The sequence below is a fragment of the Phyllobates terribilis genome, unplaced genomic scaffold, assembly GCF_046119375.1.
Source record: "Phyllobates terribilis strain yellow unplaced genomic scaffold, ASM4611937v1 Scaffold_17__1_contigs__length_24005725, whole genome shotgun sequence".
In the NCBI taxonomy this organism is placed as follows: domain Eukaryota; kingdom Metazoa; phylum Chordata; class Amphibia; order Anura; family Dendrobatidae; genus Phyllobates; species Phyllobates terribilis.
The window spans coordinates 21,590,102-21,615,053 of NW_027362777.1; the positions used below are offsets into that span (position 1 = coordinate 21,590,102).

At 42.8% G+C, this 24,952-nt stretch overlaps 1 protein-coding gene across 1 annotated transcript in view; it reads left to right on the forward strand.

The window, feature by feature from the left end:
- The first annotated feature begins 14,872 nt into the window (after positions 1-14,872).
- LOC141176205 (uncharacterized) overlaps positions 14,873-24,952 on the forward strand; it is a 52,517-nt gene continuing 42,437 nt past the window's right edge. The window contains exons 1-8 of the mRNA XM_073660191.1: positions 14,873-14,945; positions 22,117-22,507; positions 22,603-22,673; positions 23,038-23,187; positions 23,317-23,496; positions 23,580-23,703; positions 23,787-23,884; positions 24,093-24,183. Of these exons, the coding sequence (XP_073516292.1) occupies positions 23,092-23,187; positions 23,317-23,496; positions 23,580-23,703; positions 23,787-23,884; positions 24,093-24,183 (589 nt within the window). The 5' untranslated portion in view covers positions 14,873-14,945; positions 22,117-22,507; positions 22,603-22,673; positions 23,038-23,091. The remainder of the gene's footprint in view (positions 14,946-22,116; positions 22,508-22,602; positions 22,674-23,037; positions 23,188-23,316; positions 23,497-23,579; positions 23,704-23,786; positions 23,885-24,092; positions 24,184-24,952) is intronic.

A 24,952-nucleotide genomic window follows, 5' to 3' on the forward strand; every position in this document is an offset into this window, starting at 1 on the left:
GTTGCAGAACTATTAAAAAAATTCCCATCTGAAAACGCTGGCGGCAGAGGTCACAGTTCGCTGGACAACCAAGGACTACAGGAGAGACACAACTTCAATCCAGCAGAGGCAGGGAAACACTGTCAAAGTTCTGGGAGAATTTTCTCAGCCCCTCCCATCGCACAGGCCCTGAGATGCAGGGTACTCTCACAAGGAGTGCAAAGTTTGGGAAGATGCTGAGGGAGTGCTTTACCGACCGTACCAACGTCCTCCGTGATTCCTCTGTGCCTTATAATTATTGGGTATCCAAGCTGGATATGTGGAATGAACTGGCTCTCTACGCCTTGGAGGTCTTGGCCTGCCCTGCCACCAGCGTTTTATCAGAGCGGGTTTTTAGTGCCGCTGGTGGAATTATAACTGATAAGCGCATCCGCCTGTCAACTGAAAATGCTGACAGGCTGACTCTTATAAAAATAAACAAGGGCTTGATTGGGCCAGACTTCTCAACACCTCCGAATGATAGCAGCGTAACATAAACTCAAATCCAGTGTCTTTTTTCGTGAGGTGTATTCCCATGCATCTCCTCACACCCACACATGGGTATACGCTTCCTGATTTTGGCTATTTGCTCTTGTCCTCCTCTTTCTCCTCATCCTCCACCACCATATCACCAGGGTGACCGTGGTCCGTGATGCAACATCCACCTAATTTTTTTAAAGGGTGTTGTTTATGATGCCCGTAAAAAAAAAATGTATACAGTATGTTCATATATACCCCCCAAGGGTAAATGTTTGTCAGCCCATACACTTAGTGCATGGGCATTTCAAGTATAGGAGGCCTGCTCCTTTCTAATGGGAACATTTTTTTATGAGGCCCTCCTCCACGTCTCTTCCAAGGGGCATTGGAGTGCCTCCCAATTTTTGGCAGCCCTTGCATTCACTGCATAGGCAAACACAATGGGAGACCCACTTCCTAATAATGGGAACATTGTTTTCAGGAGGCCCTCTGACCTCTACGTCTCTTCCAAGGGGCATTGGAGTGCCTCCAAATTTTTGGCAACCCTTGCATTCACTGCATAGGCAAACACAATGGTAGACCTACTTCCTAATAATGGGAACATTGGTTTCAGGAGGCCCTCCTCTAAGTCTCTTCAAAAGGGGTATTGGGGTGTGTCCAAATTTTGGGCAGCCCTGCCACTAACTGCATACGCAATAACAGTATAGGAGACCCACTATTTAGTAATGGGAACAATAAAGCATAGCCGGGTGATGGCTCTCTAAGAATAGTGAGGGCCGACTGCTGGTCCTTTAAGAATAGTAAAGGCCGCCTGATGGCCCTATAAAAATAGGCTTTGTGACTTTCAGAGTCCCTCCATCATAAATAAAATAGGATGTGTCTGATGATGTGTCACACACCACATGGCCCGATAAGGTTGTAAAATGTTAAAATGACATTACCTGGTGAATGCATTTGTCACGGTTGAAAGCAATGCAAAAGTGCAAAAATGCATCAAAAATGCTTAGTGTGAACATAGCCCAAGGTGTGGAGGAGTATTTTTGTTTTTGGTTATTTATTTTGCTTTACATACAAGTTATTACCCTGGAAAGGAAATTCCTTAACATATTTCCCAGGAAAATCCATTTTGGTTTCGTTTTTGTATGTTTTATTGTGAGTCCGCAATAGTGGCGTAATACCTCTGACCACGTTGTTGACAGAAGTGACCTGGGAGTCAGAAATACTTCCAGGGGTCTTCCCCATGCTGTTCCCATGTTATTTGAGCACTGTTCCCATCGAAACTCTGCAGACCCCCGGGGGATCCGCCTGAAAAATGCTCGAGTTTCCCATAGACTTACATTGGGCTCATTGCTCGGGTTGAGTCCTCTGTATCTGTGTGAATAAAGTCCTCTGTATCCGTGTGAATAAAGTCCTCTGTATCTGTGTGAATAAAGTCCTCTGTATCTGTGTGAATAAAGTCCTCTGTATCAGTGTGAATAAAGTCCTCTGTATCAGTGTGAATAAAGTCCTATGTATCTGTGTGAATAAAGTCCTCTGTATCCGTGTGAATAAAGTCCTATGTATCTGTGTGAATAAAGTCCTCTATATGTATGTGAATAAAGTCCTCTGTATCTGTCTGAATAAAGTCCTCTGTATCCGTGTGAATAAAGTCATCAGTATCTGTGTGAATAACGTCCTCTGTGTCTGTGTGAATAAAGTTCTCTGTATCTGTGTGAATAAAGTCCTCTGTATCTGTGTGAATAAAGTTGTCAGTCTCCACGGATGATCCGCAGCCTCTGATGCATGCATAGTGAACATGGGATTTCTAGAGATCCCATCCATTATGTGTAGGGTAACATCTGGATGCTGCAGGTATGACGCTGTATAAACATGCAGCATCAAACCTGCAGCGGCTCCTGATCGTGGCCATGTACCCAAACTCACCCGCAGCATGTAAATTTCTGTAGCGGACACGCTGGTCTATGCTACAGATTTTGACCGATTGAAGTGTTATTATATGCGGTGGATTGACATATACCGACAACAAAAGTGCGGCATTAGAACACCTCATTTTGGACGCAGCAAGAATATGCTGCATCCAAAGCGCTGCTTCTTGCTGTTCGTGGGGACGTAGTGGCTGTGATTAACAGCTGTGAGCTGTTAATAACAGCCAGGGACCATGTTTGCAAATAGCACTTTCCCAGGCTAAAAATAGCAGCTCGCAGCTGCCCCAGAAACTACATGAATAGAAATGCTAATGAAGATTGAAATGGAATTAGCTGACACCTAGCTCTTTTGTTTGGTGTTGACAAGGTGTCAAACAGACCCTTTCATGACCAAACCTAATTAAAGTAAAGTTAAATAAAACACACAGAGTAAACAGTTTATTTGAAATATAACAGACACGTTCTTTAATCATTTAAATTATATACTCACCCCAGTTCTCACGGTAATCTGTAAAAAATACTTATTTTCGTATAATTTTCTATCGAGGACTTCTTATTAGATGTGATTGATCAAAAACTATATCACAATATTATTATGAAAAAAATGTATTGATTTATTCTCGGATTCTCCATTAAAAAGAATGATTGAAATAGTTACAAAGTGATTGTCCATTTGTCCATAATTAGCTTAATTGTTGAGAGTCACCCATCTTTCCCTGGGATCCTGGATGGTAGATTGCGTCTGTCTGTGTCCAGCACATGTGTCCGGATGACACCATGTGTCCGGGTGTCTCCTTAGGCCTACATCAGCAGCTGTTTTCTTCACACATAGATTCTTGTCCTGTGAAATGGCAAGATCCCCCCTCTCTCTAACATGGGCTTTTATAGCTGGTCATGTAACACCTGTTCTTCTGCATATGGCACTGAACTAAAAATACACAAATAGCACATGTCATCTAGAAACCCTAGCACGATGGCTGATGGAATCTTATGCAGTATATGGTACAGAATTCAGAATAAAATGAATATCCGTAATTAATATTTAACAATTCCCCCTTTTTGAGGATGACAGACATCAACTGAAATCCTCAAAGTAGATAGGTTCATCATTAGGATAACAGGATCATTTTTCTTTTCTTCTTCCTTGGCAATATCATTTAATGTCCATAATAATAATATTAATATCAATATCAGTTTATTGTTATATGTATTCAATAGCATAATGATATGAATTCATGTTATGGTAAGCCGTGACTAATATTCATTTAATATGTATAATTATACTTCCCTATATCTAAATTGAAGCAATCACGGGTCCCATCGTCATCATCTGATGTCATCGGGTCTTCGTCTCGTCTTCTTCTTGGTTCTTTTATAACACAGTCTTTAGATGAAAACTCCTTTGAAATAAATTATAGCGTGTAGATATTGTACAGTCCATAATTGTATTCATTATTGTGCAGTCCATAAACTGTTCTCTTTATTAGAAAGATCATGTGTCAATTGATAAGAAAACAAAGTCCATGGATGAAATGTAGCTTTAATATCTGTGCAGTGTCACCTGGACTTACGTTGGATTGTCTTTGGATAATTCTGGAATCCTCCGTGTCATCCGCACTGGTCTCGTGTCACTTTTGGAACAGATGTGACATCTTTGGTCAGCAAAGCAAGGGTTAGCTTGACACTTCCCAGCTTTATATAGCACCATAACCAGTACTCAGTCCTTAATGTACAGGACACATATGTCAGGCTGGCAGCTTTCTGACACTCCTTCATTATTCAGCAGCTTTCATGTGATAGGAAACCACTGGAGCGTGATGAAAACTTGAACACAACCCAGTTCATATAGGATCATCGTCCTCTGTAGTCGTGGTTATCAGTGGTGTGAATGCAGGGGCGTACATAGAAGTCATGGGGCCCCATAGCAGAAGGTCTAATTGGGCCCCCCCCCCTCCCCCCCAAAAAAAAAAAAAAATATTTGTCTGCGTCACAGAAGAGCAGATCTCATAACTTTCCAGCCTTTACATAGTAATTTTCCTCCTTCTGAAGTCGTAGATTCCTCTTTCATTGCCCCATAAAGTATGATGCCAACAAAAGTGCCCCCCAAACAGTATGATACCCCTATGGTGCATTCCTCCACATTAGCCTTCATACGCTCTCATGGCCCCCACACAGCCCTCCAAACAGTATAATGGACCCCACACACACCTTCACACTGTATAATTGCTTTCATACAGTATAATGGCCCCCCACATAGCCCTCAAATATTATAATGGCCCAACATAGCCTTCCATATAGTATAATACACCACCGATAATCTTCCATATAGTATAATGCGCCCCCATAATCCTCCATATAGTATAAGGCTCCCCCATAATCCTCCATATAGTATAAGGCTCCCCCATAATCCTCCATATAGTATAATGCTCCCAACATAAACCTCCATATAGTATAATGAACTTCCCATAGTCCTCCATAGAATATAATGCACTGCTCATAGTCCTCCATACAGTATATTACACACCCCATAGGGTAAAATGCAGCCCATATAGTATAATGCCACAGTCCTGCAGTATTATGGGCACCACGTACTCACTGATTTTAAAATACCGTATATTTTAAATAAGCCGACCCGAAAATAAGTCGAGGCCCCTAATTTTACCACATAAAAATGAGAAAACCTATTGACTTGAGTATAAGCCTAGGATGGGAAATGCAGCAGCTACTGGTAAATTTCCCTATCCTGGTATGTGTGGCCCCCTCAACCCCACAATCCCTGGTATGTGTGGCCCCCATAATCCCTGGTATGTGTAGCCTCCTCAATCCCCCAATCCTGGTAAGTGTGGCCTTCTCAATCCCCCAATCCTGGTGTGGCCTCCTCAATCCCCAAATCCTGGTATGTGTGGCCTCCTCAACCCCTCAAGCCTGGTAAGTGTGGCCTTCTCAATCCCCCAATCCTGGTAAGTGTGGCCTCTTCAATCCCCAAATCCTGGTATGTGTGGCCTCCTCAACCCCTCAAGCCTGGTAAGTGTGGCCTCCTCAATCCCCCAATCCTGGTATGTGTGGCCTCCTCAATGCAAGTATCCTGGTATGTGTGGCCTCCTCAATCCCCAATCACTGCACACATAAAACAATAAACACTTATACTCACCTTCCTTCCTCACCTCTGCTCCATCGCTGAGTCCTGTCTGCAGCAGCTCATGTCGGCATCTGAGCAGCGCGCGCTCTCAGTTGCTGAGGTGAGCTGCTGCTGCTGCCGGCACATTCAATCCTCTCCACGTAGGGACTATGTGCGTGAAGAAGCGTGAATATGCTTCCTCTTTAGCAGCGGGCACTGACAGGAGCCGCGGCTCAGCGCTCCTCCGTGCCCACTGCTGAAGAGAATGAATATTCCGTCTTCTCCACGCCCATGGGCGTGGAGAAGAGGGAATATTCATGTTCCTTTAACAGCGGGCACATGTAGTAGCTGCGGAAGGGGCTACTGCGTGTGCCCTGCTCCTCCACTGCCGCAACCCGCTCCTCTGCCGCCGCAACCTCCTACTCACCTATCCTCCTCGTTCCCAGGCTGCTTGGGGAACGCCACTGTGTGAATGTATTTGACACAGTCTATTATAACACTCAGCATTCACAACATCTTTAACTTCTGAGATTTCCGGATATCGGTTGCTTCTTCTTGTAACTTTTGAGAGTCTCTATGATTTTTAAATATGAAAGTCTTTATTAAGATAGAATTCATAATTGCGATGTCTTGATTGAAGTCTTCATTCCCTAATCTGATACCAAATCTGGCAATTTTCCTAACCTATAATATCACAGCGTACCATAGCAATCAATAATATCCATCTAATTATTATCAAAATATTAAAATTAATTATGTTAGGAATAATAAAACAATAATAGATAGTAATTCATTATTAAACAAGTTCTTCATGTGATGGAATATTTTTGTGTCATAGGTGTAATTACCTTTTCCAACCCATAGGTGTCAGTGTGTTTTGAAACAACAAGTGTTTATATCTTTATTAAACCAATAATACCAAAGAATGTATACTCATGAACCAAAATGAATAAATATAAGAATGAATGAATGAATGAATGAAAGAATGACTTGTTGTGTTTACTCAGAAAATTGAAACATTTTTTCTTCTTATATTGGGACCATATCATTGTATTTAATGAAGCAATATTCTTGTACTAGACATTACTTTATTAAATATTAATGTGCTTTCTCAATTGAGATATGGAGCTGAAATAAAATCAAAAAATGAGAATTAAAAATGAAAAATGGAAAAATAAGTAAGAATAAAATTTAAAAATGAAGATTAAAATTAAGACTAAAAATAATAATAATAATAATAATAATGCCTTTTTATGTTAATTACAAATGCAGAGTAATTATATTCTCCATAAAAATACTCTAATATTTCAATTATCTGGATGATTTCATATTTGTCATAACATTGTATTACCAAAAATGATTAAATTATGCAACTTTGCATATAACCCATTCTTTGTTATACCATTGTACCTTATTACTATTTTTCCTTTATTAAAAATGTGTGAAAAATAAGTATCGATCAAATGTGATTATGTAATCAGGATCAAAAACACATTTCCCTCCTTAATGCCAAAAAATATTATTTTATAAAATAATTTATATATCAGAACTAAATTAAAAATAATTATTCTTCTATAAATATTTTGCATAAATTTCATATCAATGTGTAGCATATATTTGTCTGAAGAGGTGTGTACCTATTTAGGTAACCATTAAAAAATAATAACCTTGAATACTATAAAATTATCATGTGGAAAAATGATTCTAAATGTAAATTTGCTTTGTAAATCATTTTGATGTGTGGTTGCCCTTATCCACTATTAGCTAAATCAAGAAATAATTACTAAAGAAATCTAGAAATGTATACATATATTATGTAGATAATACTTATTTATGTATCATAATTTTCTCAGAATTAAATATATTTTTGTACCTTCACATAAAGAAACATTTTTTTTCAAACATACATGAAATGAGGCCTCTGTCACACAAATCACACTTAGCAGATGAAGTAAATGAGCAGCTGCTATTTCACTCTGACATTCACAAATTTGTTGAACTATACATTCCACATACAAAGGTATGAATATATATACAGTACAGACCAAAAGTTTGGACACACCTCATTTAAAGATTTTTCTGTATTTTCATGACTATGAAAATTGTACATTCACACTGAAGGCATCAAGACTATGAATTAACACATGTGGAATTATATACTTAACAAAAAAATGTGAAACAACTGAAAATATGTCTTATAATCTAGGTTCTTCAAAGTAGCCACCTTTTGCTTTGATAACTGCTTTGCACACTCTTGGCATTCTCTTGATGAGCTTCAAGAGGTAGTCAACGAAAATGGTCTTCCAACAATCTTGAAGGAGTTCCCAGAGATGCTTAGCACTTGTTGGCCCTTTTGCCTTCACTCTGCGGTCCAGCTCACCCCAAACCATCTTGATTGGGTTCAGGTCTGGTGACTGTGGAGGCCAGGTCATCTGGCATAGCACCCCATCACTCTTCTACTTGGTCAAATATCCCTTACACAGCCTGATGGTGTGTTTGGGGTCATTGTCCTGTTGAAAAATAAATGATGGTCCAACTAAACGCAAACCGGATGGAAGAGCATGCCGCTGCAAGATGCTGTGGTAGCCATGCTGGTTCAGTATGCCTTCAATTTTGAATAAATTCCCAACAGTGTTACCAGCAAAGCACCCCCACACCATCACACCTCCTCCTCCATTCTTCACGGTGGCAACCAGGCGTGTAGAGTCCATCCGTTCACCCTTTACTGTGTCGCACAAAGACACAGAGGTTGGAACCAAAGATCTCAAATTTGGACTCATCAGACCAAAGCACAGATTTCCACTGGTCTAATATCCATTCCTTGAGTTCTTTAGCCCAAACAAGTCTCTTCTGCTTGTTGCCTGTCCTTAGCAGTGGTTTCTTAGCAGCTATTTTACCATGAAAGCCTGCTGCACAAAGTCTCCTCTTAACAGTTGTTGAAGAGATGTGTCTGCTGCTAGAACTCTGTGTGGCATTGACCTGGTCTCTAATCTGAGCTGCTGTTAACCTGCGATTTCTGAGGCTGGTGACTCGGATAAACTTATCCTCAGAAGCAGAGGTGACTCTTGGTCTTCCTTTCCTGGGGCGGTCCTCATGCGTGCCATTTTCTTTGTAGCGCTTGATTGTTTTTGCAACTGCACTTGGGGACACTTTCAAAGTTCTCCCAATTTTTCACACTGACTGACCTTCATTTCTTAAAGTAATGATGGCCACTCGTTTTTCTTTACTTAGCTGCTTTTTTCTTGCCATAATACAAATTCTAACAGTCTATTCAGTAGGACTATCAGCTGTGTATCCACCAGACTTCTGCACAACACAACTGATGCTCCCAACCCCATTTATAAGGCAAGAAATCCCACTTATTAAACCTGACAGGGCACACCTGTGAAGTGAAAACCATTTCCGGTGACTACATCTTGAAGCTCATCATGAGAATGCCAAGAGTGTGCAAAGCAGTCATCAAAGCAAAAGGTGGCTACTCTGAAGAACCTAGAATATAAGACATATTTTCAGTTGTTTCACACTTTTTTGTTAAGTATATAATTCCACATGTGTTAATTCATAGTTTTGATGCCTTCAGTGTGAATGTACAATTTTCATAGTTATGAAAATACAGAAAAATCTTTAAATGAGAAGGTGTGTCCGAACTTTTGGTCTGTACTGTACATACAGTGCAGAATATATACATACTGACCCAATATACATACAGTACAGAATATATACATACTGACCCTATACACGTACAGTACAGAAGATATACATACATACATACAGTACAGAATATATACATACTGACCCTATATACATACAGTACAGAATATATACAGTACAGACCAAAAGTTTGGACACACCTTCTCATTTAAAGATTTTTCTGTATTTTCATGACTATGAAAATTGTACATTCACACTGAAGGTATCAAAACTATGAATTAACACATGTGGAATTATATACTTAACAAAAAAGTGTGAAACAACTGAAAATATGTCTTATATTTTAGGTTCTTCAAAGTAGCCACTTTTTGTTTTGATGACTGCTTTGCACACTCTTGGCATTCTCTTGCTGAGCTTCAAGAGGTAGTCACCGGAAATGGTCTTCCAACAATCTTGAAGGAGTTCCCAGAGATGCATAGCACTTGTTGGCCTTTTTGCCTTCACTCTGCGGTCCAGCTCACCCCAAACCATCTCGATTGGGTTCAGGTCTGGTGACTGTGGAGGCCAGGTCATCTGGCGTAGCACCCCATCACTCTGTTGAAAAATAAATGAAGGTCCAACTAAACGCAAACCGGATGGAATAGCATGCTGCTGCAAGATGCTGTGGTAGCCATGCTGGTTCAGTATGCCTTCAATTTTGAATAAATCCCCAACAGTGTCACCAGCAAAGCACCAGCACACCATCACACCTCCTCCTCCATGCTTCACGGTGGGAACCAGGCATGTAGAGTCAATCTGTTCACCTTTTCTGCATTGCAGAAAGACACGGTGGTTGGAACCAAAGATCTCAAATTTGGACTCATCAGACTAAAGCACAGATTTCCACTGGTCTAATGTCCATACCTTGTGTTCTTTAGCCCAAACAAGTCTCTTCTGCTTGTTTCCTGTCCTTAGCAGTGGTTTCCTAGCAGCTATTTTACCATGAAGGCCTGCTACACAAAGTCTCCTCTTAACAGTTGTTGAAGAGATGTGTCTGCTGCTAGAACTCTGTGTGGCATTGACCTGGTCTCTAATCTGAGCTGCTGTTAACCTGAGATTTCTGAGGCTGGTGACTCGGATAAACTTATCCTCAGAAGCAGAGGTGACTCTTGGTCTTCCTTTCCTGGGGCGGTCCTCATGCGTGCCATTTTCTTTGTAGCGCTTGATTGTTTTTGCAACTGCACTTGGGGACACTTTCAAAGTTCTCCCAATTTTTCACACTGACTGACCTTCATTTCTTAAAGTAATGATGGCCACTCGTTTTTCTTTACTTAGCTGCTTTTTTCTTGCCATAATACAAATTCTAACAGTCTATTCAGTAGGACTATCAGCTGTGTATCCACCAGACTTCTGCACAACACAACTGATGCTCCCAACCCCATTTATAAGGCAAGAAATCCCACTTATTAAACCTGACAGGGCACACCTGTGAAGTGAAAACCATTTCCGGTGACTACATCTTGAAGCTCATCACGAGAATGCCAAGAGTATGCAAAGCAGTCATCAAAGCAAAAGGTGGCTACTCTGAAGAACCTAGAATATAAGACATATTTTCAGTTGTTTCACACTTTTTTGTTAAGTATATAATTCCACATGTGTTAATTCATAGTTTTGATGCCTTCAGTGTGAATGTACAATTTTCATAGTTATGAAAATACAGAAAAATCTTTAAATGAGAAGGTGTGTCTGAACTTTTGGTCTGTACTGTACATACAGTGCAGAATATATACATACTGACCCTATATACATACAGTACAGAATATATACATACTGACCCCATACACGTAGAGTACAGAATATATACATACATACATACAGTACAGAATATATACAGTACAGACCAAAAGTTTGGACACACCTTCTCATTTAAAGATTTTTCTGTATTTTCATGACTATGAAAATTGTACATTCACACTGAAGGTATCAAAACTATGAATTAACACATGTGGAATTATATACTTAACAAAAAAGTGTGAAACAACTGAAAATATGTCTTATATTTTAGGTTCTTCAAAGTAGCCACTTTTTGTTTTGATGACTGCTTTGCACACTCTTGGCATTCTCTTGCTGAGCTTCAAGAGGTAGTCACCGGAAATGGTCTTCCAACAATCTTGAAGGAGTTCCCAGAGATGCATAGCACTTGTTGGCCTTTTTGCCTTCACTCTGCGGTCCAGCTCACCCCAAACCATCTCGATTGGGTTCAGGTCTGGTGACTGTGGAGGCCAGGTCATCTGGCGTAGCACCCCATCACTCTATTGAAAAATAAATGATGGTCCAACTAAACGCAAACCGGATGGAATAGCATGCTGCTGCAAGATGCTGTGGTAGCCATGCAGGTTCAGTATGCCTTCAATTTTGAATAAATCCCCAACAGTTTCACCAGCAAAGCACCCCCACACCATCACACCTCCTCCTCCATGCTTCACAGTGGGAAGCAGGCATGTAGAGTCCATCCGTTCACCTTTTCTGCGTCGCACAAAGACACGGTGGTTGGAACCAAAGATCTCAAATTTGGACTCAACAGACCAAAGCACAGATTTCCACTGGTCTAATGTCCATTCCTTGTGTTCTTTAGCCCAAACAAGTCTCTTCTGCTTGTTGCCTGTCCTTAGCAGTGGTTTCCTAGCAGCTATTTTACCATCAAGGCCTGCTGCACAAAGTCTCCTCTTAACAGTTGTTGTAGAGATGTGTCTGCTGCTTGAACTCTGTGTGGCATTGACCTGGTCTCTAATCTGAGCTGCCGTTAACCTGCGATTTCTGAGGCTGGTGACTCGGATACACTTATCCTTAGAAACAGAGGTGACTCTTGGTCTTCCTTTCCTGGGGCGGTCCTCATGTGAGCCAGTTTCTTTGTAGCGCTTGATGGTTTTTGCAACTGCACTTGGGACACTTTCAAAGTTTGCCCAATTTTTCGGACTGACTGACCTTCATTTCTTAAAGTAATGATGGCCACTCGTTTTTCTTTACTTAGCTGCTTTTTTCTTGCAATAATACAAATTGTAACAGTCTATTCAGTAGGACTATCAGCTGTGTATCCACCTGACTTCTGCACAACACAACTGATGGTCCCAACCCCATTTATAAGCCCAAAAAATCCCACTTATTAAACCTGACAGGGCACACCTGTGAAGTGAAAAACATTTCCGGTGACTACCTCTTGAAGCTCATCAAGAGAATGCCAAGAGTGTGCAAAGCGGTCATCAAAGCAAAAGGCGGCTACTTTGAAGAACCTAGAATATAAGACATATTTTCAGTTGTTTCACACTTTTTTGTTAAGTATATAATTCCACATGTGTTAATGCATAGTTTCGATGCCTTCAGTGTGAATATACAATTTTCAAAGTCATGAAAATACAGAAAAATCGTTAAATGAGAAGGTGTGTCCAAACGTTTGGTCGCATGGACTTATTATTTTGAGCTTTGTTCTGTTATTCCTTTTTGTGCCAGGAAAAGGCTGTTACTTTTGTTTCCTCACTGGTGTATGGACACTAAATAAACCACCAGTTTGTTTGAACTCGCGGATTGCATCACTGTGTGAATCTGTGCCTACCTCCAACGCGGCTCAGTGAGTACAAATCCCTACAATTGGTGCTAGAAGCACGGGCACAGATCCCAAGCTGCAGTGTGACTACTGCAAGAAGACATATATGTCCTGGGTGAAGTCCACCATAAGCCAGCAAGTGTCGCCGGACAAAATGGAGTACCTGCTTAAACATTTGTTGCAAGCACAGCAGGAGCAACAAGCGCAACACCAGCAGCAGTACCAGCAGAGCATGCTGCAGCAGGAAACAAACTTCTGATGCAGCAGATCCAACAGCAGCAAAGACAAATTAAATCATGGCAGAGCAGAACCGTGGCAGGACGACCGCCACATCCTCAGATCCAGGTGATGACTCATACGTCAGGAAGATGGTAAGAAGAGCATTACAAAAGACCCCGGGTGATGACGTTGAGGCGTTCCTGACTGTCTTTGAGAGGGTGGCAGAGCGGGAAAAATTGTCTCCGGAGCAGTAGGCGGAGGTGCTGGCGCCATATTTGACAGGCGAGCCGCAGAAAGCCTATTATGACTTGGCCTTGCAGGACGCGAAAGAGTACGCTATGTTGAAAACTGAGATTTTGGCACACTTAGGAGTGACTCTGTCAGGGCGCAACGGGTGCACCACTGGGCCTATTGCAGTGACAAACCTCCCCGGTCCCAGATGTTCGACCTCCTACACCTGGTCCAAAAGTGGTTGCAACCAGAATCTTCTTCCCCAGCACAGATGGTGGAGAAGGTCATTATAGACAGGTTTATACATTCTCTTCCGAAGTTGGTGAAATCCTGGGTTGCCCAGGGAGATCCCCATAATGCCGATGACTTGGTGGGGTTGGTGGAAAGATACCAGGCGGTTGAGAGTCCGTTGGGAAAACAAGGGGTCATAGCCTCTCAATACTGGGGTTCTCAAAAGGCAGCGGACAACCAAAAGAAGGGAGCTAGCGCCACACCTGGGGGGCGTCATAGAGTTCAGGAGGGGTCTGAGTTGGTGCCCAAGGTTCCACCCCATAATATAGTGTGTTGAAGATGTCATACCCCTGGCCATACTGCCGCCCGGTGTTCCGTAAACTCTGAGCCAATGGACTGCAACATGGGCCGACGTTGCTCTTATTTTGCCTACCCCGCCTGCAGCGCAGTTTCTCAACATGGCGAGGGTCCTCAGGCATGCTCAGTGTCAGTATACGGGGCACGATTCTCTGGACTATTGGACTCAGGAAGTTTGGAGACCCTGATAAGGGCTATACTCCCTCATGGACTGATTTCTGGGAAGGTGGTGCGTGTCCGGTGTATCCATGGGGACGCTAAGAACTATCCAGTGGTTCCGGTGGATGTAAACACGGACTGTGGCACCACATCTCATGAAGTGGCGGTCGTTAAGGACCTATTGCATCCCATAATAATTGGACGTGACTTTGCATTATTCTGGGAGATGTGGGGGAAAGCGGGGACACACGTGGCTCCGCTCCGTACACCTCATACACACACGGCTCTGCTCCGTACACCTCGTACACACGCGGCTCTGCTCCGTACACCTCGTACACACGCGGCTCTGCTCCGTACACCTCGTACACACGCGGCTCTGCTCCGTACACACGCGGCTCTGCTCCGTACTCCTCGTACACACGCGGCTCCGCTCCGTACACCTCGTACACACGCGGCTCCGCTCCGTACACCTCGTACACACGCGGCTCTGCTCCGTACACCTCGTACACACGCGGCTCTGCTCCGTACACCTCGTACACACGCGGCTCTGCTCCGTACACCTCGTACACACGCGGCTCTGCTCCGTACACACGCGGCTCTGCTCCGTACACCTCGTACACACACGGCTCTGCTCCGTACGCCTCGTACACACGCGGCTCTGCTCCGTACACCTCGTACACACGCAGTTTCGCTCCGTACACCTCGTACACACACGGCTCTGCTCCGTACACCTCGTACACGCGCGGCTCCGCTCCGTACACCTCGTACACACGCGGCTCTGCTACATCCACACTGTAAACCCCTCCTGAACCCACACATAAACTTCAGCTCATCCAGCACCATGACAACCAGCACAGCAGAGTCCTGCATCCAGAGGCCCCTGATCATGTGACCCCTGACTCCTCCCCTCCTGTGACCTCATCACAGCTCCTGTGCGCACAGAGCAGCCATATATGTGGTGGCGGCTCTGCAGGTGGAGGTATGTGGAGACCCCATTACTGGGTGCAGGGGGCATTAACCCCTTCAGCACGGAGACTCTTTTGGGGTCTTGTGTTGCCCCTTTATAAGAATCATAAGGTTTTTGTTCTGTTTCCTGTAATAGATACATACGACCCAACTATGGAGACAGGAAGGGAGGAAACGTATTGTTCTCATAGTACAGGACCCCTTTATTGCCCCCACAGCGTAATGCCCCCATTATACCCCTTATGCAGGATGTATGATGCCCCCACACAGTGTAATGCCCCCATTATGCCCCTTATGCAGGATGTATGATGCCCCCACACAGTGTAATGCCCCCATTATGCTCCTTATGCAGGATGTATGATGCCCCCCACAGTGTAATGCCCCTTATGCAGGATGTATGATGCCCCCACACAGTGTAATGCCCCCATTATGCTCCTTATGCAGGATGTATGATGCCCCCCACAGTGTAATGCCCCCATTATGTCCCTTATGCAGGATGTATGATACCCCCACACAGTGTAATGCCCCCATTATGCCCCTTATGCAGTATGTATGATGCCCCCACACAGTGTAATACCCCTATTATGCCCCTTATGAAGGATGTATGATGCCCCCACACAGTGTAATGCCCCCATTATGCCCCTTATACAGGATGTATGATGCCCCCACACAATGTAATGCTCCCATTATGCCCCTTATGCAGGATGTATGATGCCCCCACACAGTGTAATGCCCCCATTATGCCCCTTATGCAGTATGTATGATGCCCCCACACAGTGTAATACCCCTATTATGCCCCTTATGTAGGATGTATGATGCCCCCACACAGTGTAATGCCCCCATTATGCCCATTATGCAGTATGTACGATGCCCCCACACAGTGTAATACCCCTATTATGCCCCTTATGTAGGATGTATGATGCCCCCATTATGCCCCTTATGCAGTATGTATGATGCTCCCACACAGTGTAATACCCCTATTATGCCCCTTATGCAGGATTTATGATGCCCCAACACAGCGTAATGCCCCTTATGCAGGATGTATGATCCCCCACAGTGTAATGCCCCCATTATGCCCCTTATGCAGGATGTATGATGCCCCCAGACAATGTAATGCCCCCATTATGCTCTTATGTAGGATGTATGATGCCCCCACACAGTGTAGTGCCCCCATTATGCCCCTTATGCAGGATGTATGATGCCCCCACACAGTGTAATGCTCCCATTATGCCCCTTATGCAGGATGTATGATGCCCCCACACAGTGTATTGCCCCCATTATGCCCCTTATGTGGGATGTATGATTCCCCCACACAGTGTAATGCCCCCATTATGCCCCTTATGCAGCATGTATGATGCCCCCCCACCGTGTAATGCCCCTTATGCAGGATGTATGATGCCCCCACACAGTGTAATGTTCCCCCAGTACCGCCTGAGGTCTTGCAGTTGGAATAATCCCTCTGTAAAATGGTTTTGCCTTTGCCTGCTCTCCTACATGTATACCTTCGAGCATGTATACATGCATGTAGGGGAGCAGTCCTTACTAGATATCGAGGCTTTGTACAGTAATATACCGCATGAGGATGGTATCAGAGGAGTAAGACATTTCTTGAAATCGAGATCAATAGAGTGTAGCAGACATAATGACTTCATGGAGGATCTTCTAAAATTCACTCTTACTCATAACTTCTTTCTTTTTGATAGGAAGTACTTCCACCATCTCAGGGGTACTGTGATGGGGAGCCCCTGGGCTCTCTCGTATGCTAACCTATTCCTGGGCTGGTGGGAGGAAACCACAATATTCAGGGATGATCATAAGTGGTGGCATTCATTTATTGGGGTATGGTATAGATATATTGGCAACATTTTAATCATCTGGTCAGGGACGAGTGAATAATCTTTTGAATGTGTCAGGGAACTCAACTTCAACAGAGTCGGCCTGAGATTTACATCTGAGTTTAATGATTACCAGTTGCCTTTCCTGGATGTACTAATCAAGAAAGAAAGGGATGGGACCCTAGGGACATTCATCTACCATAAACCTTCAAGCACTAATAAACTATTGAAGTGGGATAGCCACCACCCCATCCCCATAAAAAGAGGAATACCCAAGGGCTAATTTTTATGGTTGAAAAGGTACTGCCATAATGTCACAGATTTTAATATACAGGCAATAGACCTGAACAACAGATTCAGGGAAAAGGGGTACTCCTGGTACATTTTGGATTCCGCATTATTGTTTGCAGAAAAATGGGAGAGACAGACACTCCTACATACCTATTCAAGAGACCAAGAAAAAGATGAGATAACACAAGTAAGAAAAACTTGCGACAGTCAGAGTGACTGTATCTTTAATATCCTCAGTAAACACTGGGATATACTTGTGGCTGACCCAGACCTGAGGGTGCTGTGGGATCTACTCCCACAATAACTTTCAGAAAGGATCAGTCAATTAGAGACCATTTAGTGCATAGTTTCTACAAAAAGACTGCACCCAAGGGGACTTGGCTAGATAGAAGAATCTCTGCGGTTTATTTAGATCTGGAGAATGTTGTACATGTAATTGGATGAGACCATGTAAATCTTTCTCGAGTTCCTCCACGACTAAAAAAAATTTTCAGAGAGATTATTCCAACTGTAAAACCTCAGTACTTGTGTATATGGCCACATGCACCTGCCCCCTAGATTATGTAGGCAAGACCAAGACAGAGTCTAGGAGGAGGGTGGGGGGCAGTTGGGTGATATATGCCATGGTCAGTACACCACATTAGCGAGACACATTAACAGTGCACATTGAAGTGAAACCGGAGACATCTCCTTTTGTATCATTGAGGTGGTTAAACCCAATGTGAGAGGAGGTGATCACAATAGATGTATCCTCAAAAAAGAAAGTAAGTGGATTTTTAGACTGGATTCACGAGCCCCTAAGGGACTCAATGAGCAAATCTCCTATGCCTGTTTTGTATGAATACAGACCCATTCCGGATTACATTTTTGGATTTTATACTCTACCCATTGCTACTCAGTTCCCTGTGAATGGGGATCACATATTGTTGTACTTCATCGAGATATCTGAGCTTCTATATCAGAATTATTTCTTATCAGTTATATCCCATATATACTATTTAGTAACTAACAAGTGTGGTGATCCTTCTGTATCTCTAATTATGCAATAGGGGTCAAATATTACCATTTAGGAATTTACTGTGGGCCACCATCCCATATTTTATGTAGTGATAAAGTAGATCTACATGCCTATTGCATTATGGGATGATGTGCAATACTTGTTTTTAGTCTCCCATGACGCTGATCTCAGAGATAGGATTTTTCTATATTGGTGGAATGCAATCCAATACCATATGCGTGGGACGCATGCTTCCGGAAATGCGCATTCGCAGATAGGAGACCGTGATGCACTCCGGCATGGAACGCACATGTCCGGGCACGTTTTTGCTTTCTGCCCGCCGGTTGTTTTGTGCTGAATTGTGGGGAATACTTTAGAATTTATTTTTGTTCCATCTGTCTTTAGTTGATCCCACTGATGCATCAGATAAGTCCTCAGAGAATTATAATTAGAGGAACCCATGGACACATTAGGATTTGTGAAGCTGACCTCCGCTCTCCTCTATTTCCTTTGAATTTATTGTGTGACTTGTATTTCAGAACAGTAGCTCCTGGTTTGTTTCATTTCCATGCGTAAATTGAATTTGACTCGCAGTCTTTGATATCTCTTTCAAACTTAGTTTTTTTGATGTCTGAGATCCATCCTCCAGACTTTGTAAAGTCTTTTGCATATTTTGTTTGAGTTTTGTATCCAAAAAGGCTTCTACACTGGGCGGAAAACTTTCACCGAGTTTTTTTCAAGAAACAAATATCAAACGCAATGTGATTTGATTATCCTTTATAAATTTATCTTTATTAAGTTTTGAAAAGGAAATACAAATACAAACACCGGGTACTAGTTGTGCAACAAGTAGTAGGTCAAACATGACCCCATAACCATAACAATAACCAGTATTTCCAAAACATTTGAAAATGAAATAATTAAACACAATACAAAGTAGAGTCGCTGGTAGAACATTTGGTTCAATGTGTTTTAGGATATACCAGCGTGGTGACTCAGACTTAAACATTAAGTCATTACATATTCATGTTGATTAACAAATAAGGGCTATAAAAGAAAAAACGAGTAGTTAAAACCAAAAACATAAGTGCACACAAAGACAAAGGGAAGTGATGTATGGGTAAGAGGGTTAGGGTAACTTCGGAGAGGCTCCTTAAGTATAGACTTAGCTTTCCCCTATGAGGTCAAGGTAATCAGCGGAAGATTTAAACTCCAGTAGAACCATGTTTTATAAAATTTATCATGGGAGTTATTGATCGTGTAGGTGAGCTCCTCCGTTAACATAATCTCATTTATTTTGGAGAACCATAGTGAGATTGTCGGGATAGTGTTACTTTTCCATAGCGAGGGAATACATGCTCTAGCAGACGTGATCAAGAGTCTCAGTATCGAGTTTTTATATGTTTTTAAAGGGATGTTGCTGTGATGGAGAAGGACGAAAGCTGGGTCATGTCTTGCTCCATCCACCAACGTCACGTTACAACACAGACTGTCCAGGAGTTTACGGAACCTTATTAGGAGCATGCCCAGGCGTTGTAGGGAGGTCATACAGGCACTTAGAGGCCACACACAATACTCAGCCTGATTTTGACTTGTTTTAAGGACATTACATCAAAGTTTGATCAGCCTGTAGTGTGTTTTTCCACTTTAATTTTGGGGGTGACTCCAAATCCAGGCCTCCATTGGTTAATAAATTTAATTTCCATTGATAATTTTTGTGTGATTTTGTAGTCAGCACATTCAACTTTGTACAGAACAAAGTATTCAATGAGAATATTTCATTCATTCAGATCTAGGATGTGTTATTTGAGTGTTCCCTGTATTTTTTGAGCAGTGCATTTAATAGAATGTATAGAGAGTAAACTACAATATGTGGGATGCACGTCAGAGTCGCTAAAAAAATGTATTAGAAGACATTTATCTGACACAATCAATCCCACAACATTAAACGTTTGTGGTTTCAAGACGCTTCACCATGACATATGATTCAAGCCGTGTTAGTTTCCTTGATACCGTGGTGATCAAGGATACACAGGGCCACCTAACAACTGACCTCTATTCCAAGCTCACCGATCGCATTGGCCTATTAGGCTATGCGCCCACGATGCAGAAATGCTCCGGATTTTTTCCTGAGCGTTTCTGCATCTCCCTGGCAGAAAAAAACGCATGCGGATTGTACATGCGGATTGTGCATGCGGATTGTACATGCTTTTTCCTGCCAGGGACTTGCGGAAATGGAGCGTTATTCACTGACATTTCCGCATGTGGATTGACAAGCGCTTTCCAAGTGATTAGCATCACTTGGAAAGTGCTTGTGACAACTAGGTCACACTATATAAATCCATGCAAACAGCATGGATTTATATAGTGTGAACCGAGAGAGTGGTAAAAATAAAAAAATATATATATATACTTGCCCTCCGATGGCCCGCACTGTCTTGTTTCGATCAGTCCCGGCTGCTGGCAGCAGTGGATTGAAAGACCTGCTGACGTTGGCATCGCGTGACCCATCACATGACTCTGACGTCAGCGCAGGGCCTTCAATCCACTGAAAAGTGCCGGGAAGCAAGCAGGAGCACAGCGCGGGCCGCCAGAAGGTAAATATATATTTATTTTTTATTTTATTCTTTTTTTACAGATTTTTTAATGGTACCTAGGTGTGGATGAGACTCTCCTCTCATCTACACCCGGGTACCATCCGCACATTAGAACGCATGGATTACGCATCTACATATACAGTGATTCGTAATCCATGCGGTCTAATGCAAGTCAATGGCGGCGAAGACGCAACACTTCCCTAAAATAATTGGTAGTGCTGCGTTTTTTTCCGCAATGATAATCCGCAGCGGAAATTTCCGCAGCATGTGCACAGCACATGCGGATTATCATTGGGGAACATTGCTGCCCTTCTACCATGCGTTTTTAATGCGTTTCCGCAGTTGCAAAAACGCTGCAGAAACACATTAAAAACGCATCGTGGGCACACAGCCTTACACTTTTCTAGCATTTATCCAAGGTCGATGAAGAAATCTATACCTACATCACGATTTCAGAGGGTCAAACGGATTGTGTCCAGTGAAACTATCCACAATCAGAGGTTACAAGAAATGTCGACCAAATTCACTGAACGAGGCTATCCACCTAGCTTCTTGCATCCCCAGGCGTCGAATTCCAGAGCTGTTCGTCCAAACACTAAGGACTGAATCCCCTTCGTTCACATGTTACACCCCTTCACCTACATCTTACATAAAACCATTAGGAAACACAGGAACATCTTACAAACCGGCTATCCCACGATCCCTGCGTTCCAACAACCTTTCCTACCTTGTTTTAAGAGAGCAACCAATATTAGAGACTCTCTGGTACGTGCCGATTTGGGCACAGCGCACCAAGATCCTAAACAATGGTTTTTGCAGAATCCCAAAATGGGCACATTCCCATGTCTCCAATGTCGTCAATGCAACAATGTCCTCAGGGGTAGCATTGTTCATCACCCACAAACTGGCAAAATATGCAACATCAAAGGGTACTTTACATGTGACAGTTCATATGTGGTATATCTTATTAAATGTCCATTCGGCCGAATCTATGTAGGGGAGACGGCACAGCCCATAAAGGATAGGATTTCAAAGCACAAGTCCACAATTTGGTGCAAAAACCTAATGTTACCCATTCGCCAACAGTTTATCACGGCAGGACATAGTATTTCTCAATTCAAGTACCAGGTATTGGAACAAGTTTTGACACCACGTCGGGGGAGCGACTGAGTGAGTCTTCTCAAACGTAGAGAAGCCTACTGGATTCATGAATTACAGTCCTTAGAGACGAAAGGCCTTAATAGGGACTATGACCTGCTGGCTTTTTATATAAGTTTTTTTTATGTTTGGAGTTTGGTTCTCATTGAACAATTGGTATAGAGAAACTTGTCACCCAGGGATCTTATGTGACCCTATGTTGAAATGTATTTGACATTTGGAAATGTGGTCTTCAATTTGAATAGGTCAATAATATACATGTTTTGATCTCCATATCCTACTCATATATTGTCTCCTTTATTGCAGATTATTCCTCTCTGGTACACTCTTGTCCCCCCTCCTGGATCCTTCTCCACTCCAACAAAGGCTCTGGCTCATGCCCATTGGGTCTTATGCTCTATACTAGTGGAACGCACATTCTCTCTCCCTGGCACTCAAACCTCCGGCTCACTGGAACGCATTTACACCAGCCTGCGGAACGCACAGCTTCCTGGGAGCATTGCATCACTTCCGGTGACGTCACACGTGCACTTCCGGAGTTCACACTACACAGCACTGCGGGATTGGTGGCGATTGGTCAGCTGATACCATCCTGCCCCTGACAACGCTCACAGCACCAGGAACTAGCGGTGGACACAGTGTTCCTCTAAGCCACTACGTGCAGTACCACCTTATAACCCGGAACTAGGGGTCACAGGTATGCTACGTCCAGCTCTATTCTGTGTATCTCTGACTCCACAGTCCCTCTCAGCTGATAACTCTGTGTCTGCCACTCTCTGCTCTTTTCTGCAGACCCAAGTAACCAGAGTCAACATATCTCCACACTTTTGAATTCCTACCTTTGAATACCATCCAGCAGTCTAGTAGGTGTCACCTCTCTTCAATTTGTATATATACTTGCTCTATACTATGATGTATCCGCATTAATGGGGTTTAACAAAATATTATACACTGTTTAAGAGGGGTTTGGGAGAAATTTTTAATATTTTCTCAATATTTCCCTGACAGTGCGTCTATGAGAAACGTATTCAGCTACATACTCCAAGGAAGAAACTGCTTGTTGTATGTGTCCTAAAATATATAGGTTTTATTACTAGATGTAAAGAAAAAAACGAAATACTGTAAAATAATAAATCTCCTCATATGTTTCCCCTCATTATCTCCAATAGTTGTGTTATTACACAGGATTTTTATGATGTTCCATCAACTTATCTTTTTCTCCTCCAGGTCTCTACAATATCGGATCCTCTCAGTGAAGATCTTCTATATGAGAAAATTTTTATGATTTACCCATCAAAGATGGATATGGACAGAGACAAGATGGCGGAGAGGATATTCCACCTCACCCTAGAGATCCTCTTCTGGCTTACTGGAGAGGTGAGAGATTCTGATGACGTCACATTACATCATTCTTATCTATGGGAATAACAGATGGACAGAACTGGAGAGGTGAGGACTCTGGAAATGTCTGGAGTGAGATTTATTAATGTGTCTCTCCATAACCAGGATTACACAGTAGTGAAGAAGACCTCTAATAAGCGCTGTCAGGACCCTGTGTCTGAGGGATGGGAAAGACCCCTGAGCCCAATCACAGGGCCTCCACCTCACCCCCTGATACATGAGGACATCAATGACCAGAAGATTCTAGAACTCGCCTACAAGATGATTGAGCTGCTGACTGGAGAGGTGACACTGCTGGGAATGCTGGGACATTATACAGTAACGCTATGAAGGGATCGGGGAGATGACGGTATCATTGTATGTGTCAGGTTCCTATAAGATGTCAGGATGTCGCTGTCTATTTCTCCATGGAGGAGTGGGAGTATTTAGAAGGACGCAAAGATCTGTACAAGGACGTCATGATGGAGGTTCCCCAGCCCCTCACATCACCAGGTAATAGACAGGACTAAATACACACGGCCTATAATTATCTGTATGTAAAGAATGAATTCAGTCCCTGTATGTGTTTCCTCCAGATCTATCCAGTAAGAGGACAACACCAGATAGATGTCCCCGTCCTCTTCTTCCACATGACTGTAAACAAGAAGGTCCCAATGTTCCTCAGGATCATCAGGTAGATGGAGAGAAGGAGTCATGAGATCTCACCTATGATGTGTAGACGGCTGTAAAGGTTTTGTATTTTTGGATTCAGTCTTGTTTTATCCACCATTATTATGTTTTATACTTGTGTAATGAGAACGGTGGAGATGGCAGGATTAGAGCCGATCATAGATGTGACTTCTCCATCTGTCTTTGACTTTTATAATATTTATTTGTTTCAGGGTGAAGATCTGACCCATATTAATACTACAGAGACATATGTGAGGAATGATGAGCGGTGTAAAGAGGAGATTCCTACATATGACTACCCAGGTGAGTAGTAATCACTAAATACAGAGAAGTCACAAATTCTTCTCGGTCACCGGCTGTGGCTGCTTTATCGGTGGTGTAGTCCAGCTGTATCACAATCGTGTGATCACCATTTTGCCTGTAGACCACAACATTCTCCTCCGTTCAAATTACTTTGGGAAATTGTGAAAGCCCTTTTCTATAGAACTTACAACCTGGAGGATCCACCTACCCCCTGGGATTAGGAGACGCTGACCGTTACCTGCCCAGGTCTGTAAACTACAAAGCGTACGTAGAATGTGCAGATGATCAGGCCCCATTTTTCAAATCTGACAGATGTCACTTTATGTGGTGATAACTTTGAAATTTTTCACAAAGGATAATAAGAAACAAATGGACCTTACAAATTATTTTCCAACTTCTTTTGAATTTGACAATCCCCTATATATGGTTGTACACTACTGTCTGGGCACATGGCAGGTTAAGAAGGGAAGAAGCGCAATTTAGCTATTAGGAATGCAGATTTTGCTGGAATAGTTTGCAGACACAATGTATTGGGGGCGCTTTGGAAGCTCAAAAGATGGCTACCACGAACAGCCTTGCCTTATCTACCCCGTTTACATATTTCACAAATTACTTTCCTCATCACCCTTTAACCTCTCTACATGGATCTGGACTTACACAGAGACCCCTAGGCTTGGGCCACGGTGTTACCTGCTGTTCTGTGGTGTGAGATGGGAAGAAGAATAGTCTGGTAGCCAGGTCAGAACCAGGAGGGCAGAGAAAATACAAA